Source organism: Eutrigla gurnardus (assembly GCF_963514095.1).
Source record: "Eutrigla gurnardus genome assembly, chromosome: 23".
NCBI classification, from domain to species: Eukaryota; Metazoa; Chordata; class Actinopteri; order Perciformes; family Triglidae; genus Eutrigla; species Eutrigla gurnardus.
The window spans coordinates 15,435,941-15,454,462 of record NC_139934.1 but is presented as its reverse complement, the minus strand read 5'-3'; the positions used below and the strand labels follow the sequence as shown (position 1 = coordinate 15,454,462).

The following is an 18,522-nucleotide window of genomic DNA, read 5'->3' as shown; positions in this document are numbered from 1 at the left end:
TCACCCCAGTCTCCTGTGGTCCTCGGTCTCCCCTGGCTAAAATTACACAACCCCCACATCGACTGGTCTTGGGCACGGATTGGCAGCTGGAGTGTACACTGCCACTCCAACTGTCTCCATTCTGCTGCTCCCTCCGATGCTCCAGTAACCCCAGCCCATCCTGCACCGGTAGACCTCGCCACCATCCCCTCTGCCTACCACGACCTGGCAGAGGTCTTCAGTAAAGACGCGCACAGTCCCTAGAGAGTTCCAGACAAAGAAAGAAGTTTCTCAAACTTCCATGGTCGGGAATTGAACAGTGGCCGGCCACGTGTAAAGCCGGCACGTTACCTCTACACTATCCTCACGTTAGAGAAATCGTTGTCAGTGTTATATTAGAACATGTTACTCTTAACGGTACTTCCGTATTTAATCGTTCGGCAATTCTTGCCCAAGCAGCCTCGCGATTTTTATTTATCACTACAGTATTCCCTTTATTGGTTATGATGGGTTTGTACTCCTCATACAGTTCCATCAATATTTTTTGCGCTGGTCTTTTCTGCCATTTTCTCGATGATTCGACATTCACGATTCTGGTCTGGCTTCATATCCCGTGAACGGCGTAACACAAGACAACTTTAACCTGGCTTGAATAAGCCTCAACAAGGCGCGGCTGAAATGCGTTAATGGAACGGGTTTAGCCGCAAGTGGAAGTTGGCGTTAGTTCTAACCAGGCTTAACCAGGTAAGCGCCGCTTTAATTAGCGAGTTTGGTGGAATACCCCTCTGTCGCTCAGCCTCTCTGTCTCTCAGTCCGGGTCCACAGACAAAACAAACAAACTGTTTATGCAAACCTGTGTTTCAAAAGTCAGTTCAATTATAATATTTCACTTTAATACAGCCACCAAGAATGAGGATTCAGGAGTTTCCTCTTCCTGTTAGGAGAATAGTGTAATTTGAAAAAAGTTGTTTTTAACAGTTAAGTGTCTTTGAGTGAGCAGCCATGTGTGAGTTTTTTATTTAGAATAAAAGCCTGAATACTGCCTCTGCCCTGCATCTGAGTCCTCCCTCCTTGTCCAAGCCTGACAGAATACTCGGACCAGTATGGACTCAGCAGGGGTTAGGCAGTTGGTGGAACTTCTCCAGGCCCGAGAATCCCACCTGTCCTGCCTGGAGGAGTTCCAGACAGCAATGGCGTCCCACCTCGGACATCTTTCGGCAGGGCTCCCGGTCTTGCAGGAGCACCTAGCTCCACCAGCCACAGCCATGCTACCAGCCCATGCCTCAGCTCGATCCCCAGTCCACGCGGAGGCCCGTCCGTCACCTGTCCAGGCGGAGCATCGTCTGTCACCAGTCCAGACGGGGGACCGTCCTACGCCTGCTCCACACAGCTTATTGGGGGTTCGCTCGTAGCCGGTTCCTGTTCCTGTCCCGATGGGAGACCATCCTCCGCCTGTTCTATGCAGCCCATTGGGGGTTCGCTCGTTGCCTGTTTCTGTCCCGACGAGGGACCGTCCTACGACTGATCCACGCAGCCTATTGGGGGTTAGCTCGTCGCCGGTTCCTGTTCCTGTCCCGACGGGGTCCGTCCTGCGCCTGCTCCACGCAGCCTATTGGCGGTTCACTCATCGCCTGTTCCGGTCCAGATGGGGAGCCACGCAACCTTCCTGAGGGGCTCTGCTCGCTGGGTCACATTACTGCCCGTCCTCCCGAGCGGCCCCGCACGCTGGGTCGCCCTCCTGCCCGGCCTCCCGAGCGGTCCCATCGGCTTGCTCGCCCTCCTGCCCAGCCACCCGAGCGGCCCCGTCCGCTTGGTTGCCCTCCTGCCCGGCCTCCCAAGCAGCCCTGTTCGCTTGGTCACCCTCATACCTGGTCTCGCCCTCCTGCCCGGCCTCCCGAGCCCCTCCTCCAGGCCCCCTCTGCCTGCCCTCCTGGACCAGGGATTCAAGGACCTTTGGGACATCTGGGATTTGTCCCTTAACGGGGGGTACTGTCACACCGTGATGAGTTTTATCTTGTCTTGGGTTTTCGGTCTTGTGAATTTCCTGTTTTATTTTGAAGAGTAACTCTCCTCTTGTTTCAGGTCACTTGCCCTTCCTCATGTGTCCCCAGTCTGATGTCATCCCTGGTTCCTCATTGTTTCCACCTGTTGCCCATTACCCTCATGTGTTAAATAATCTGTGTCTCCCTTTCTCCTGCGTCTGAGTATTTTGTGCGTCCATGTGTTTCCAACCTGCTTTGCTCGTTCACAGCCCATGCCAGGAATCCCATCTGTGAGTTTTTTATTTAGAATAAAAGCCTGAATACTGCCTCTGACCTGCATCTGAGTCCTCCCTCCTTGTCCAAGCCTGACACTGACAGGAGAAGCTTGACATGGTTGAAAGAAGGCTGTGTGCTTGTATGGTGCACCAGAACATGTGAGCCCTGGATATTACTGATGTGACACCATCACATTAAAAATAAGTGTCATTGAAATGTCATGAATTAATGTAAAGGTTATTCAATATACATAGGATGTCTATGTAGCAAGTTTTTGAAATGATATTTGCAAGTATTAACCTATGAAACTATTGTTATTCCACTGTTATGTTTTTGGTTTCGTGGAGAGGAAGCAAGTGCAAGAGTGTTTTGGAAAATTGGCACCACAGTGAAACTGCAGCTTCTATCAAACTTGCAACAAGTTCCTTTGTGTATCATGTATAAAGAGTAACTAAGGACTAATTGAACAGTAGCAAAATTGGTGTGCCCATGGGGGCTGGTGAAAATGTTTTAATTTTAGAGGTTTCGTATTCGGCCACAAAAATGTCACAAGACAGTAGAGATTGTGGCAAAAGGCTACATCTCTAGCTCCATCATACAGACCAGTGGTGCAACACCTCCTCACTCCCAACTCGTCAAATACTGACACCGGGCTTTCTTACACTTTATACTAGGTCAGTTGCTCTGAGCATCAAATAATGATGCCTGGCGAATCTAAGCCGCTTCCTTCAGTCATTCATTCAGTGTCATTAAAACACACAGGAGCAGCAGACTGACTCTGAGATGAGCATGGGCAGCAACAAACTTGCATGTGATTAATGTATGTCTGACCTTATTAGCTGTGCATCAGACGGCTCAAATTGCAACTGGTACAGATATTATGTGGTGACCAGTGGCGTGCAGAGCTGCCAACTCTCACGGTTTGACCGTGTGACACACTCTTTTGCCTGTTTACACACGCACATACGCCACACATCCAATTTCTCACGGCAAAAAAAAAAAAAAAAAATCAGATCTTCAGCCTAGAAGCGTTCGTTCCTTTCCAAACTCCCCGACGGTAGATGGCGCTGATGAGCGCCACTGAACCATATGTACTGCACCCATATATGCTGCATCCGAAATTAGCGACAGAAGAAGAGTGAGACAGCGGGAGAAACTACCTCGAGAAGTCAGATGGGAATCTAAACTCTCATCTGAGACTATACTTACAACAGAGCTGCCAACTCTCACGGTCAAACCGTGAGAGTTGGCAGCTCTGTGGTTACCCCCGACAAAATCTCACTCCAAGGTTTTTTCAAAAGTTGGCAGCTCTGGGCGTGGCGTGGGGAAAATTTCCGAGGAAGCCAAGCAAAACACAACCTCTAAGCTGTGTATGTTTTACGGGGTGGGAGCAGAAAAACTGATGTTGCAGTTTATATGTTGCTATTTCCCGTGGTCGGATGAACTATTAGACTCGCCCAGCATCATTTTACTAGGACTTACACACGCTGAGCACCGATTCTCTCTCTCTCTCTCTCTCTCTCTCTCTCTCTCATTATTATATGATTATTCAGGTAGCAGGAATCCGTGTCAAAAAGGAGACAGGGCCAGCAGAATAGCCGCTGTAGCTTGGCGCTACCAGCTAACCACTCAGTGCGGACTTAATTCTCCTCATTAAAGGTCCGAAAACCTTTCTTCCTCTCCGTACGGACTCCGTACTATGGCGCAACGGAGCTCTAGTTTTGGTGTTGGCCGGCCGTCAGATTTAATCCGGAGTTGCTGTTGTAGAGGCAGTTTAGTAAAATTATTTACTACTTTTTTACTCAAAATCTCCACCCTCCATAATCACGCTTAAAAAATTAGCTAGTTTATCAAGAGATGAACACAAAGCAACGAATCTTCCGTTATTTAATTCATTGACGTTGACGATAACACATACTGGGATTTGATTGGCCTGATGCCAACGAGTTCGCGGCTTCCCTTTACACTGTCCTGATCAAGCACAGGGGAGCAGTATCGTGACAATAGCCTCACCTGATTGGTCAATCATTCTTTTTTTTTTCACCAAGGGAGGCCAGCGCAGCTTGGCCTCCTCACAGACAACAGGGTGCAGTGACATGTTTTCAACGCTCATTCACCCCGTAACATTTAGAGGGGCGCTGTTTTACACATCGTGAAACGCTCAATAATTAATGAAGAGAGACGAGGAGGAGACGACAGACACATCACAGAGGGATTACGTAAACTGTTGAGTGTGATTTTATTAAATGATGGTTATATTCTGAAATAACTGAGGAAGCCTGGCTTCCCTTGGCCTCTGCAAGAAAACGCCACTGGTGGTGACAGATTTGAGCTTCCTTGCATGAACTATTCAATACCCCGCCCCTTTCCAATGAAAGCCCCTCTACAGTGATATAAAATGCCCCTGCTGTGACATGGTTCAACGCACAATGGAAAGCTTCACCTTAATAACAGCCTTGCTTCTTTCCAGCCTCAGTAAGTCCTGGTATTCAGTCATTCCTTAGCAGCAAATACAGTTATTATCTCTCTTTGATCCAGAAATAACTGAGGAAGCCTGGCTTCCCTTGGCCTCTGCAAGAAAACGCCACTGGTGGTGACAGATTTGAGCTTCCTTGCATGAACTATTCAATACCCCGCCCCTTTCCAATGAAAGCCCCTCTACAGTGATATAAAATGCCCCTGCTGTGACATGGTTCAACGCACAATGGAAAGCTTCACCTTAATAACAGCCTTGCTTCTTTCCAGCCTCAGTAAGTCCTGGTATTCAGTCATTCCTTAGCAGCAAATACAGTTATTATCTCTCTTTGATCCAGAAACCCACCTTTATATTTTAATATGCTGATTAGTTAGTATTTTGTTTTTGATTTACTATAATTTAACTAATTGAAAATTGCAAATTTGAGGAGTAAATGTCTTGTTGTCTCTGCTTCTTTTTCAGGCTGGATGTCTGACTCGGTTTCTGTGGAGGTCCAGCCTGGTGAAGAAGTCACACTGCTGTGCCTCAACATTACCGTAGAGCCAACTCTGACTGAGTGGTTCAGACTGATCAACGGAAGCAAGCCCAGCTGCATCTCCTCTATGTACGGTTATGGTGGCGATGATTTCTACTGTGATGGGTTTCAAAAAGGATTTGAAATGAGCTCCAACATCTCCACTGTCTTTCTCACAATCAAACGGGTGGTAGTATCTGACTCTGGACTGTATTTCTGTGGATTCTTCATAAATGCACATACAATCATTTCCAATGCAGTTCATTTAATCGTACAAGGTAAGATTGGAGTTAAGAATTGCCTTGCAGTTATCTTTTTCTCATCATTTTAACAGTGTATCTCGATAATGTATGAAAACAGCATGAAGACAAACAAACTGCAAACCAAAACTTATTCCATCAACATTTCTTTTTAGGTAACGGTGAATCTGATGGTGGACTGGACATTAAAACTGAAGGTAAGGTTGTCCTTTTTATCGTAAATGAATGAGCTAGTAATTATTACTATACTTATTCTATGACTTTTCTTGTAGATGAGTCTGATTCAAAGACAGACCTAATGAGTTTGATCCTGGTCGGTCTGATTGTTTTCCTCACCATACTAGTAATTCCTGCTGTTAAAATCAGGAAACTCCAGAAAGGTACAGTAGGAAAATTATTTCTAGCGCATGATGGATAAATCCTCAGTAATATGATCAGTAATAATGAAATAATCACACTTTGTCTTTTGCCGTTTAGCCGTGAATGAAGAAACGCAGACAGAAAGAAACGAGGTGAACCCAGAACTTTAAATAAACTGTGTTTATGGTTTTAAAGTTAATGCTCAGTGGCATCAAACAGGAAATAGTCCTATTTTAGCTCAATTAAAAATGATCCTGGTAATTCCTACTTTTAAACTCTAATTTCAGCTGTGATCTCTAAAGTGAGGTTCATTAGCCTCCTCACTCTCTTCTTCCTAACACTGATTTCCCCTCTGAAACACACAGGAATGCTCCATCAGCTCAATCAGAAGATTTGTTTTGCATTTTCATTGCATACCGTTACAAACAACAAGCAGTTACAACATTGTTACTTTAAAATGTAAACATAACCACAGTGCAGTGTAGCAAACGTAATTCTGTTTATGAGCTTTTGTCATACACAGACACCACAAATAAGGATTTTTGTGAAACTAAGCTACAGTGTGTGTGTGTGTGATGTGACTCTATATACTCTGATTAACAGAATCTGGGATCAGATGAACTGAACTACGCAGCTCTAAGTTTCCAGGCAAAAAGAAGAAGGCCTGCATCGGACAGAGAGCTGGAGACAAGTGTTGTGTATGGGGCCACCAGATAGACTTTGCTTTATAATGTTCCTCTGCTGGTTTGTTTGGGTCAGTGTTGGAGGAAGGATCTACTTAATAAAATGTGTTTAGAATAATAATCTGTCTGTTTTTTCTCACTCATGATTCTTCCTGTCTCTCTCTCTCTCATGGTCAAAGTGTCTATATTTCTTTTTTTGTCTGCTTAATGTGTAATGGAGTCAGGAAGGACACTCATGACTGTCAAACGTACTTGGTCTGTGGAGGGTGTGGCGTACACATCACTTGTTTGACAGGAAGAGACAGCACAGTGTGGTCTTAAAACCACTGAGGTGAAAACGTCTGAAGTCAAAGCTCTGTGGAAACCATCAACAGTAGCTGTGGAAACTGTCCCACTTGTTTAAATTGGCTCTCTGCAAATGAGGGAAACCTCAAAGATTGTTTCAAGAATAAATAAAGGTTTGTGGTGTGAAAGCAAATGAAGCGGTCGTGTCTCTACCATTAATCATAACATGCGGTCCTATGATCATACTTGCTCATACATGCTTATCTAATCATGTATTAATAAACAACCTAATACACATACTGTATCAGAAGCATTAACGTACTGCATAAACTGTTAATATAATAATATATTGTTTCTTTTCCCCACGTTTGGACATGTTTGACAATGCATCATTTATTTCCCTTGGTCTGGTCCAAATGAACCCAAATACCAACTAGCCAGCAGATAGGACTCAGGAACACACGATAACTTGAGAAGTGATGCTTCTTCATATGAATCTACTTCTTGTACTCATGGTCAGTTTCTTCTGCTTTCAAAATATTACACCAGGGTTTTTTTTATATGAATATAGCACCAAAGACTTGAAAGCTATCTTTTGAAGTTGTTTACTGAAGCTTCCTTCAGGAACAGTGATACCAGAAACACTGGACAGAACTTGCGTTTACACAAAGTGAGATTAGATATTATAACTTCTTCTGAAGTTATACTGGATGACACCAAGAGCATTCCAGAAACACATGCTGTAAAATGTATATTCTGTCGATCTTGATTTCCACACAAAGATAAGTCTTACTATAGGTTGTTAAAAAAGACCAAAATTGCATCTAGTAGTTAAGCTATCTTCCTTGTCATTGAGCTTGACTGGAGTTTAGTCTCTTAGCCATCCGAATGTATTCAAGGTTTTAATGATGAGTCCAAACCAGGAATGGCAGCTTGGTCCTGTCCAGCCAGTGTCTTCAAGAGCCAGCTTGACTGCCAAGAGCTCCCTGTTGCCAATGTTATATTTTCTCAAGGCCGGAGATAGGTGCTGAGAGAAGAAGACGCAGGGATGGAGTTTCTGGTGGTGGTGGCACTTTGCGACAAGACAACCCTCACTCCCACATTGGAAGCATCCACTTCCATTGCAAACTGTCAGTCGGAATCAGGACCTTGAAGGATGGGGGCAAAGGTAAATCGTGCATTGGGTGTCCGAAAGTCTATTCCGTGGCTTGGGTCCAGTGGAAGGCGAACTTCAAAGAGGAGAGAGTCGTGAGGGGGGCAGCGACTTACCTGTAGTTTCGTATGAAGCAGCAGTAAAATTTGCTAAACCCAAGAATTGTTGGAGCTGCTTCTGGAAGTCAGAAACTGCCCAGGAAAAGACCACTGAGACTTTAGCCGGGTTCATCTAGATATTGCCCTGTGCAACGATGTACCCCAGGGAGGAGATGGAGGAGGCATGGAACTCACACTTTTCTGCCTTAACAAAGAGTGAGTTTTCCAGAAGACACTGCAAAACAGTCTGTACGTGGTGGACATGTTCTTCCTGGGACTTGGAGTAGATAAGGATGTCCTTGAGGTAAACGAACACATAGCGGTTGAGTATGTCTCTGAGCATGTCCTCAACCAAGGCTTGGAAGATGGCCAGAGCATTAGCGTTAAAGCGTTACAGGCCATCTTCCACTCATCGCCCTCTTGGATACTGACCAGGTGGTAGGCATTGTGGAGCTTCAGATTGGTAAAGATAGTGGCCCCCTCAACGAGCTGGAACTCTGATGAGTGGAAAGGGGTAAGTGTCCTTTACATTTAGGCCCGATAGTCAATACAGGGCCTCAGTCTTATCCTTCTACACCACAAAGAAACCTACCCCTGCAGGAGAGGATGATGGACAGATGATGCCACTGGCCAAGCAATCTGCGATGTAGGTTTCCATACACCCTCTCCCAGGAGCAGACAGGGAGTAAAGACATCCCTTGGGCAGGGATGTGCCAGGCTGCAGGTCCATGACGCAGTCATAAGGTTGGTGCAGGGGCAGAGACTTGGCCTTGCTGAACACCTCCTTGAATTTATGGTATTCAGGAGGACACTGGGCGAAGGTGGGCACAGATGTGTGGTAGCTTGCTTCAGGCAAATCTGGTGGAGGGAAGCATTCACCCGATGATGGCACCTGTGGTCCAGTCATTGTGAGGGTTGTGTTGGCACAGCCAAGGGAATCCTCGGATCACCGGAATGTGAGGAGAGGGCAGGATGTGGAACTGGAGAGTCTCTTGGTGATTGCCAGACAGGAGCATATGGAAGTCTGGTTGGTGATGATCCCTAGCAGGTGACCGTCCAGAGCGTTGGCTGGAATTGGGTGAGGCAGGGTGGTCCGGCCCAAACCCAGCTGGAAGGTGAGACCTTCACTGATTATGCTGGCATTGATGAAGGTGGCAAGAGAATGTGAACCATCTGACAGGAGAAGCTCGACATGGTTGTAAGAAGGCTGTGTGCTTGTATGGTGCACCAGATCCTCTGTCTTTACTGTGAGCCCTGGATTTTACTGGTGTGACACCATCACATTAAAAATAAGTGTCATTGAAATGTCATAAATGAATGTCAATGTTATTTAATATACATAGGATGTCTATGTAGCAAGTGTTGAAAATGATATTTGCAAGTATTAACTAGGGTTGCACATCTCTCTGTGATAAACGATTCGATATGCATCTAGATACACAGGTTACGATTCAATTCAAAAACGACTCGATTCAAATCGATTCCATACAGTGTAAGAACGATACCATTTGATTCTACGGTTAATATTTGTTGTAGATATTTTATAAAATAAAAAAGCCAATTCTATGAAAGTGACAGTACAATACTTTCTTTTCAAATATGTAAAATACCACATATCCCCAAGCATTGTGGCTGTATGGAACTGGCAAAAAAAAAAACAGAACAACAAAATCACACGTCAATGTATTTATTTTTAGACATGGACCAAAAAAAAGTCTGGCTGACTAGTTGGATGGCGGTCACAGGACATTGTCGTGGACGCTACCCGTGCTGCGACCGCCTCTTGTGGCGCAAGTTGAGACACAAGCGATTGACATTCAAAGCCATCCATCTCTCACGTGCGGTCGTGGAGTGCCTGCGGTCACACGGCAGCGTTGCAGCCACCTACCTGTGCTGCGCCCGCCTCTCCACCTTCACCTCCTCCATGTTCCATGTTGTCCCTTGTTTATCACTCATACCAGCTAGGCAGCTACGGCATTTCGCGGGTAGCTTCAGCTCTCGCGTTGTTTTAGAGACGCTGGTGTAATGCCACCAACCGCTTCAAAGTCTCGCGATACCCGATCCATGACTCTATAACCGATTCATCTAGGTATTCATTGATAATTCATATCGATTGAGGAGGCTGCTACCGATGCAGCCGTATCTCTCACTTGTTGAACCGAATATCCGGTCGCATCGGTTTATCGTTTACAACCCTAGTATTAACCTTTCAGACGATTTTTATTCCACTGTTATATTTTCGGTTTCGTGGAGCGGTAACAAGTGCAAGAGTGTTTTGGAAAATTGGCGCCACAGTGAAACTGCAGCTACTATCAAACTTGTAACAAGTTCATTTGTTTATGTGAGTTGTTTAATTAAACAGTAGCTTGGTAAATTGGTGTGCACATGGGGACTGGTGAAAAATTTGAATTATGCATCGAGAAAGCCTTGAAAGTCGCTAACAGCCCCATAGCGCTAACACTGATTAGATTGGGGCGATGCGCCTAACGCATCCACAACGGCATATTCTAACCACTAATATTGCTCAAAATAGCACCAAACCTCTTCAGCAGCATGATAAGGGTCCTTACACATAAAACTAAGCACCAACAACGTAGTTAGCGAACTCAGAGTTTATTAAAAAAGACTAGTTTACAAGTCTGTGCCTTACCAGTAGTTCCATGTTGACAGGTAGTCCATACAAGTCGATTACCGAATGCACTGGAGTTCAGTTCAATGAGGAAAGTCTTGGTATTTATAATTCCATGGAAAATGCATTACTTGGCTGTTTGTGATGATGTCTATCGAGTGTTGACACAGAAATGAAAGGAAATGAAACCACAACTACGTGTTTTGCTGGAACAATTCATCTCCTGTTGCATTGCATTCGATAATCGACTTGTACGGACTATACTACGAGAATACCTGAAAGTTGGGCAGTGAGTAAGTCTTTCAAAACAGTCCTTTTTAATAAACTCCGGGTTCGCTAACTACGTTGTTGGTGTTGGTTTTATGTGTAAGGACCCTTATCATGCTACTGAAGAGGTTTGGTGCTATTTTGAGCAATATTAGTGGTTAAAATATGCCGTTGTGGATGCGTTAGGCTCATCGCCCCAATCTAATCAGTGTTAGCACTATGGGGCTGTTAGCGTCTTTCGAGGCTTTCTCGATGCATGGGTGATCACTGAAAAAAAATGTCTGGATGGCTTATTTGATGTTTTTTCGTGGCGAAAAAGACAATGGGGTCCATTTTCGCCGGTCTTACACTTTAAGTCAAAGCTTTATGGAAACCATCAACAGAAGCTGTGAAAACTGTCCAACTTGTTTAAAATAAAATAAAATTAAAATTAAGACTCTTTGGAGAATCAGTGGAGACAGGATATTAATAAAGGAATAATCAGCAACTTGTGGTTGTCAAAAATGTACTATAAGTTTACATTGGAGAAGCATCGATTGCGTTTCTTTGTGCAGATTCCAATTCATGTTTATTTTGGTTTGTTTTTTTAAGTCTGACCTGACCATCACAATTTTTGCCAATTTTGATTTTCTTTATAACTATAATTGACAGCAAAACTTCAGACTAACCTTTTTCCACACACATGAAAGACAGATGAAATTATTTACTTTATTATTAATATGAGGTTAACATAGGCTGAGAACAACACATAAATTAGTTCTAGTCCCTTGAGCTGAGTTCTTTCAACTGGTGGTGCCCTTATCATCTGTGTGAGTATTTGTGCTACCAACATGATGAGCAAGGAAGGAGATCCAGTAGTATCCCTCTAAAGTCAAAGTCCCAGTCATGATCGGCTCTTTGCAAATGAGGGAAACCTCAAAGATTCTTTAGAGAATAAATAAAGGTTTGTGGTGTGAAAGCAATTGAAGCCGTTGTGTCTCCATTAATCATAACATGCGGTCCTATGACCATACTTATAATGCTTATCTAATCATGTATTAATAAAGAACCTAAAACACATACTGTATCAGAAGCATTAACGTACTGCATAAACTGCTAATATAATAATATATCATTTCTTTTCCCCACGTTTGGACATGTTTGACAATGCATCATTTATTTCCCTTGGTCTGGTCCAAATTAACCCAAATACCAACTAGCCAGCAGATAGGACTCAGGAACACAATGTAACTGAAGAAGTGATGCTTCTTCATATGAATCTACTTCTTGTACTCATGGTCAGTTTCTTATGCTTTAAAAATATTACACCAGGTTTTTTTATATGAATATAGCACCAAAGACTTGAAAGCTATCTTTTGAAGTTGTTTACTGAAGCTTCCTTCAGGAACAGTGATACCAGAAACACTGGACAGAACTTGCGTTTACACAAAGTCAGATTAGATATTTTAACTTCTTCTGAAGCTATACTTGATGACACCGAGAGCAGTGCATTTAGATAAGTTTGTCACGGTTCTGCCGGGACAGTCTGGGTTTTTTTGTCTTGTTTGTCTTTCCCTGTCTGTTTTCCCCCTCCTTCCTCTCCCTCACCGGCTCCTCCTCGGGGTGTGTCCGCAAGGCGTGTCGACGGTCGAGGCGGAGTGGCGCACCTGTTTCCCATTCAGCTCTCTCCACCACTTCATCGCCAGATGATTCAGTCCCTACGGTGATGTTGACACGCTCCGTATCGTTCACCTTCGTTAGGCTAAACGTGCTTCTGTGTACTGTAGCTTTCTCCGCTAATGCCTGTCTTGTGGCTTCGCTCTCCAGGAAATCCCCAGCGCCTCTCCGCCGGACTCCTGCCTGCCTGCCTGCCTGCCTGCTCATCACCTCGGCTGTCCCCTGCCGATCTGCCCGCACAGCCACATCATCCGCACCAGCTCGATGCACAATTACCTGTTGTAAATAAACACCTTACCTGCCGCTCAGCCTCTCTGTCTCTCAGTCCGGGTCCACAGACAAAACAAACAAACTGTTTATGTAAACCTGTGTTTCAAAAGTCAGTTCAATTATAATATTTCACTTTAATACAGCCACCAAGAATGAGGATTCAGGAGTTTCCTCTTCCTGTTAGGAGAATAGTGTAATTTGAAAAAAGTTGTTTTTAACAGTTAAGTGTCTTTGAGTGAGCAGCCATGTGTGAGTTTTTTATTTAGAATAAAAGCCTGAATACTGCCTCTGCCCTGCATCTGAGTCCTCCCTCCTTGTCCAAGCCTGACAGAATACTCGGACCAGTATGGACTCAGCAGGGGTTAGGCAGTTGGTGGAACTTCTCCAGGCCCGAGAATCCCACCTGTCCTGCCTGGAGGAGTTCCAGACAGCAATGGCGTCCCACCTCGGACATCTTTCGGCGGGGCTCCCGGTCTTGCAGGAGCACCTAGCTCCACCAGCCACAGCCATGCTACCAGCCCATGCCTCAGCTCGATCCCCAGTCCACGCGGAGGCCCGTCCGTCACCTGTCCAGGTGGAGCATCGTCTGTCACCAGTCCAGACGGGGGACCGTCCTACGCCTGCTCCACACAGCTTATTGGGGGTTCGCTCGTCGCCGGTTCCTGTTCCTGTCCCGATGGGAGACCATCCATCGCCTGCTGTAAGCAGCCTATTGGGGGTTCGCTCGTTGCCTGTTTCTGTTTCTGTCCCGACGAGGGACCGTCCTACGACTGATCCACGCAGTCTATTGGGGGTTCGCTCGTTGCCGGTTCCTGTTCCTGTCCCGACGGGGTCCGTCCTGCGCCTGCTCCACGCAGCCTATTGGCGGTTCGCTCATCGCCTGTTCCGGTCCAGATGGGGAGCCACGCAGCCTTCCTGAGGGGCTCTGCTCGCTGGGTCACATTACTGCCCGTCCTCCCGAGCGGCCCCGCCCGCTGGGTCGCCCTCCTGCCCGGCCTCCCGAGCGGTCCCATCGGCTTGCTCGCCCTCCTGCCCAGCCACCCGAGCGGCCCCGTCCGCTTGGTTGCCCTCCTGCCCGGCCTCCCAAGCAGCCCTGTTCGCTTGGTCACCCTCATACCTGGTCTCGCCCTCCTGCCCGGCCTCCCGAGCCCCTCCTCCAGGCCCCCTCTGCCTGCCCTCCTGGACCAGGGATTCAAGGACCTTTGGGACATCTGGGATTCGTCCCTTAACGGGGGGTACTGTCACGCCGTGATGAGTTTTATCTTGTCTTGGGTTTTGGGTCTTGTGAATTTCCTGTTTTATTTTGAAGAGTAACTCTCCTCTTGTTTCAGGTCACTTGCCCTTCCTCATGTGTCCCCAGTCTGATATCATCCCTGGTTCCTCATTGTTTCCACCTGTTGCCCATTACCCTCATGTGTTAAATAATCTGTGTCTCCCTTTCTCCTGCGTCTGAGTATTTCGTGCGTCCATGTGTTTCCAACCTGCTTTGCTCGTTCACAGCCCATGCCAGGAATCCCATGTGTGAGTTTTTTATTTAGAATAAAAGCCTGAATACTGCCCCTGCCAGAACCTGTGAGCCCTGGATACTACTGATGTGACACCATCACATTAAAAATAAGTGTCATTGAAATGTCATGAATTGATGTATTGTAAGGTTATTCAATATACATAGGATGTCTATGTAGCAAGTTTTTGAAATGATATTTGCAAGTATTAACCTATGAAACTATTGTTATTCCACTGTTATGTTTTTGGTTTCGTGGAGAGGAAGCAAGTGCAAGAGTGTTTTGGAAAATTGGCACCACAGTGAAACTGCAGCTTCTATCAAACTTGCAACAAGTTCCTTTGTGTATCATGTATAAAGAGTAAAGATGTAATCAGGGGGAACTAAGGACTAATTGAACAGTAGCAAAATTGGTGTGCACATGGGGGCTGGTGAGAATGTTTTAATTTTAGAGGTTTCATAATCGGCCACAAAAAAGTGACACAACACAGGAGAGTTTGTGGCAAAAGGCTACATCTCTAGCTCCATCATACAGACCAGTGGTGCAACACCTCCTCACTCCCAACTCGTCAAATACTGACACCGGGCTTTCTTACACTTTATACTAGGTCAGTTGCTCTGAGCATCAAATAATGATGCCTGGCCAATCTAAGCCGCTTCAGTCATTCGGTGTCATTAAATCACACAGGAGCAGCAGACTGACTCTGAGATGAGCATGGGCAGCAACAAACTTGCATGTGATTAATGTATGTCTGACCTTATTAGCTGTGCATCAGACGGCTCAAATTGCAACTGGTACAGATATTATGTGGTGACCAGTGGCGTGGCGTGGGGAAAATTTCCGAGGAAGCCAAGTAAAACACAACCTCTAAGCTGTGTATGTTTTACGGGGTGGGAGCAGAAAAACTGATGTTGCAGTTTATATGTTGCTATTTCCCGTGGTCGGATGAACTTTTAGACTCGCCCAGCATCATTTTACTAGGACTTACACACGCTGAGCACCGATTCTCTCTCTCTCTCTCTCTTATTATTATAAGATTATTCAGGTAGCAGGAATCCTTGTCAAAAAGGAGACAGGGCCAGCAGAATAGCCGCTGTAGCTTGGCGCTACCAGCTAACCACTCAGTGCGGACTTAATTCTCCTCATTAAAGGTCCGAAAACCTTTCTTCCTCTCCGTACGGACTCCGTACTATGGCGCAACGGAGCTCTAGTTTTGGTGTTGGCCGGCCGTCAGATTTAATCCGGAGTTGCTGTTGTAGAGGCAGTTTAGTAAAATGATTTACTACTTTTTTACTCCAAATCTCCACCCTCCATAATCACGCTTAAAAAATTAGCTAGTTTATCAAGAGATGAACACAAAGCAACGAATCTTCCGTTATTTCATTCATTGACGTTGACGATAACACATACTGTGATTTGATTGGCCTGATGCCAACGAGTTTGCGGCTTCCCTTTACACTGTCCTGATCAATCACAGGGGAGCAGTGTCGTGACAATAGCCTCACCTGATTGGTCAATCATTCTTTTTTTTTTCACCAAGGGAGGCCAGCGCAGCTTGGCCTCCTCACAGACAACAGGGTGCAGTGACATGTTTTCAACGCTCATTCACCCCGTAACATTTAGAGGGGCGCTGTTTTACACATCGTGAAACGCTCAATAATTAATGAAGAGAGACGAGGAGGAGACGACAGACACATCACAGAGGGATTACGTAAACTGTTGAGTGTGATTTTATTAAATGATGGTTATATTCTGAAATAACTGAGGAAGCCTGGCTTCCCTTGGCCTCTGCAAGAAAACGCCACTGGTGGTGACAGATTTGAGCTTCCTTGCATGAACTATTCAATACCCCGCCCCTTTCCAATGAAAGCCCCTCTACAGTGACATAAAATGCCCCTGCTGTGACATGGTTCAACGCACAATGGAAAGCTTCACCTTCATAACAGCCTTGCTTCTCTGCAGCCTCAGTAAGTCCTGGTATTCAGTCATTCCTTAGCAGCAAATACAGTTATTATCTCTCTTTGATCCAGAAAACCACCTTTATTTTTTAATATGCAAATTAGTTAGTATTTTGTTTTTAACAAATTGAAAATTGCAAATTTGAGGAGTAAATGTCTTGTTGTCTCTGCTTCTTTTTCAGGCTGTATGTCTGACTCGGTTTCTGTGGAGGTCCAGCCTGGTGAAGAAGTCACACTGCTGTGCCTCAACATTACCGTAGAGCCAACTCTGACTGAGTGGTTCAGACTGATCAACGGAAGCAAGCCCAGCTGCATCTCCTCTATGTACGGTTATGGTGGCGATGATTTCTACTGTGATGGGTTTCAAAAAGGATTTGAAATGAGCTCCAACATCTCCACTGTCTCTCTCACAATCAAGCGGGTGGTAGTATCTGACTCTGGACTGTATTTCTGTGGATTCTTCATAAATGCACATACAATCATTTCCTATGCAGTTCATTTAATCGTACAAGGTAAGATTGGAGTTAAGAATTGCCTTGCAGTTATCTTTTTCTCATCGTTTTAACAGTGTATCTCGATAATGTATGAAAACAGCATGAAGACAAACAAACTGCAAACCAAAACTTATTCCATCAACATTTCTTTTTAGGTAACAGTGAATCTGATGGTGGACTGGACATTAAAACTGAAAGTAAGTTTGTCCTTTTCATTGTGAATGAATGAGCTAGTAATTATTACTATATACTTATTCTATGACTTTTCTTGTAGACGAGCCTGATTCAAAGACAGACCTAATGAGTTTGATCCTGGTCGGTCTGACTGTTTTCCTCACCATACTCATCATTGTTCTTGCTGTTAAAATCAGGAAACTCCAGAAAGGTACAGTAGGAAAATTATTACTAGCACATGACGGATAAATCCTCAGTAATATGATCAGTAATAATTAAATAATCACACTTTGTCTTTTGCCGTTTAGCCGTGAATGAAGAAACGCATCCAGAAAGAAACGAGGTGAACCCAGAACTTTAAATAAACTGTGTTTATTGTTTTAAAGTTAATGCTCAGTGGCATTAAACAGGAAATAGTCCTCTTTTAGCTCAATTAAAAATGATCCTGTTAATTCCTATTTTTAACTCTAATTTCAGCTGTGATCTTTAAAGTGAGGTTCATTAGCTTCCTCACTCTCTTCTTCCTAAGACTGATTTCCCCTCTGAAACACACAGGAATGCTCCATCAGCTCAATCAGAAGATTTGTTTTTACCTTTTCATTGCATATAGTTACAAACAACAAGCAGTTACAACATTGTTACTTTAAAATGTAAACATAACCACAGTGCAGTGTAGCAAACGTAATTCTGTTTATGAGCTTTTGTGATACACAGACACCACAAATAAGGATTTTTGTGAAACTCAGCTACAGTGTGTGTGATGTGACTTTATATACTCTGATTAACAGAATCTGGGATCAGATGAACTGAACTACGCAGCTCTAAGTTTCCAGGCAAAAGCAAAAAGAAGCCACAGGCCTGCATCGGGGAGAGAGCCGGAGCCAAACGTTGTGTATGCTGCCACCAGATAGACTTAGCTTTATAATGTTCCTCTGCTGGTTTGTTTGGCTCAGTGTTGGAGGAAGGATCTACTTAATAAAATATGTTTAGAATACACTGTCTGTTTTTTCTCACTCATGATTCTTTCTGATGTCTCTCTGTCTCTCTCTCTCATGGTCAAAGTGTCTATATTTCTTTTTTTGTCTGCCTAATGTGTAATGGCGTACACATCACTTGTTTGAAAGGAAGAGACAGCACAGTGTGGTCTTAAAACAACCGCTGAGCTGAACATGTCTGAAGTCAAAGCTCTGTGGAAACCATCAACAGTAGCTGTGAAAACTGTCCAACTTGTTTAAAATAAAAGGAACTGCTGTATTTAGACTCTTTGGAGAATCAGTAGAGACAGGATATTAATAAAGGAATAATCAGCAACTTGTGGTTGTCAAAAATGTACTATAAGTTTACATTGGATAAGCATTGATTGCGTTTCTTTGTGCAGATTCCAATTCATGTTATTTTGGTTTGTTTTTTTAAGTCTGACCTGACCATCACAGTTTTTGCCAATTTTGATTTTCTTTATAACTACAATTGACAGCAAGACTTCACACTAACCTTTTTCCACAC

At 44.5% G+C, this 18,522-nt stretch overlaps 1 protein-coding gene across 1 annotated transcript; it reads left to right on the top strand.

Annotated features, from left to right (window-relative positions):
• The first annotated feature begins 4,954 nt into the window (after positions 1-4,954).
• Positions 4,955-6,990, top strand: LOC311008597 (uncharacterized protein). The gene is made up of 6 exons (XM_084002324.1): positions 4,955-4,987; positions 5,176-5,505; positions 5,643-5,684; positions 5,760-5,867; positions 5,965-5,999; positions 6,451-6,990. Exons 2-6 carry the CDS (start codon positions 5,181-5,183, stop codon positions 6,562-6,564), a joined length of 624 nt encoding a protein of 207 aa, XP_083858450.1. The 5' UTR covers positions 4,955-4,987; positions 5,176-5,180; the 3' UTR covers positions 6,565-6,990.
• The last annotated feature ends 11,532 nt before the right edge of the window (positions 6,991-18,522 follow it).

What these genes read in the sequence shown, in the direction of transcription:
- LOC311008597 (XM_084002324.1), top strand. Translation starts at nt 5,181, where the DNA reads ATGTCTGACTCGGTTTCTGTGGAGGTCCAGCCTGGTGAAGAAGTCACA. An exon ending in ACTGGACATTAAAACTGAAG is followed by an intron (nt 5,685 to 5,759) that starts GTAAGGTTGTCC and finishes CTTTTCTTGTAG; the next exon opens with ATGAGTCTGATTCAAAGACA. An exon ending in CGCAGACAGAAAGAAACGAG is followed by an intron (nt 6,000 to 6,450) that starts GTGAACCCAGAA and finishes TCTGATTAACAG; the next exon opens with AATCTGGGATCAGATGAACT.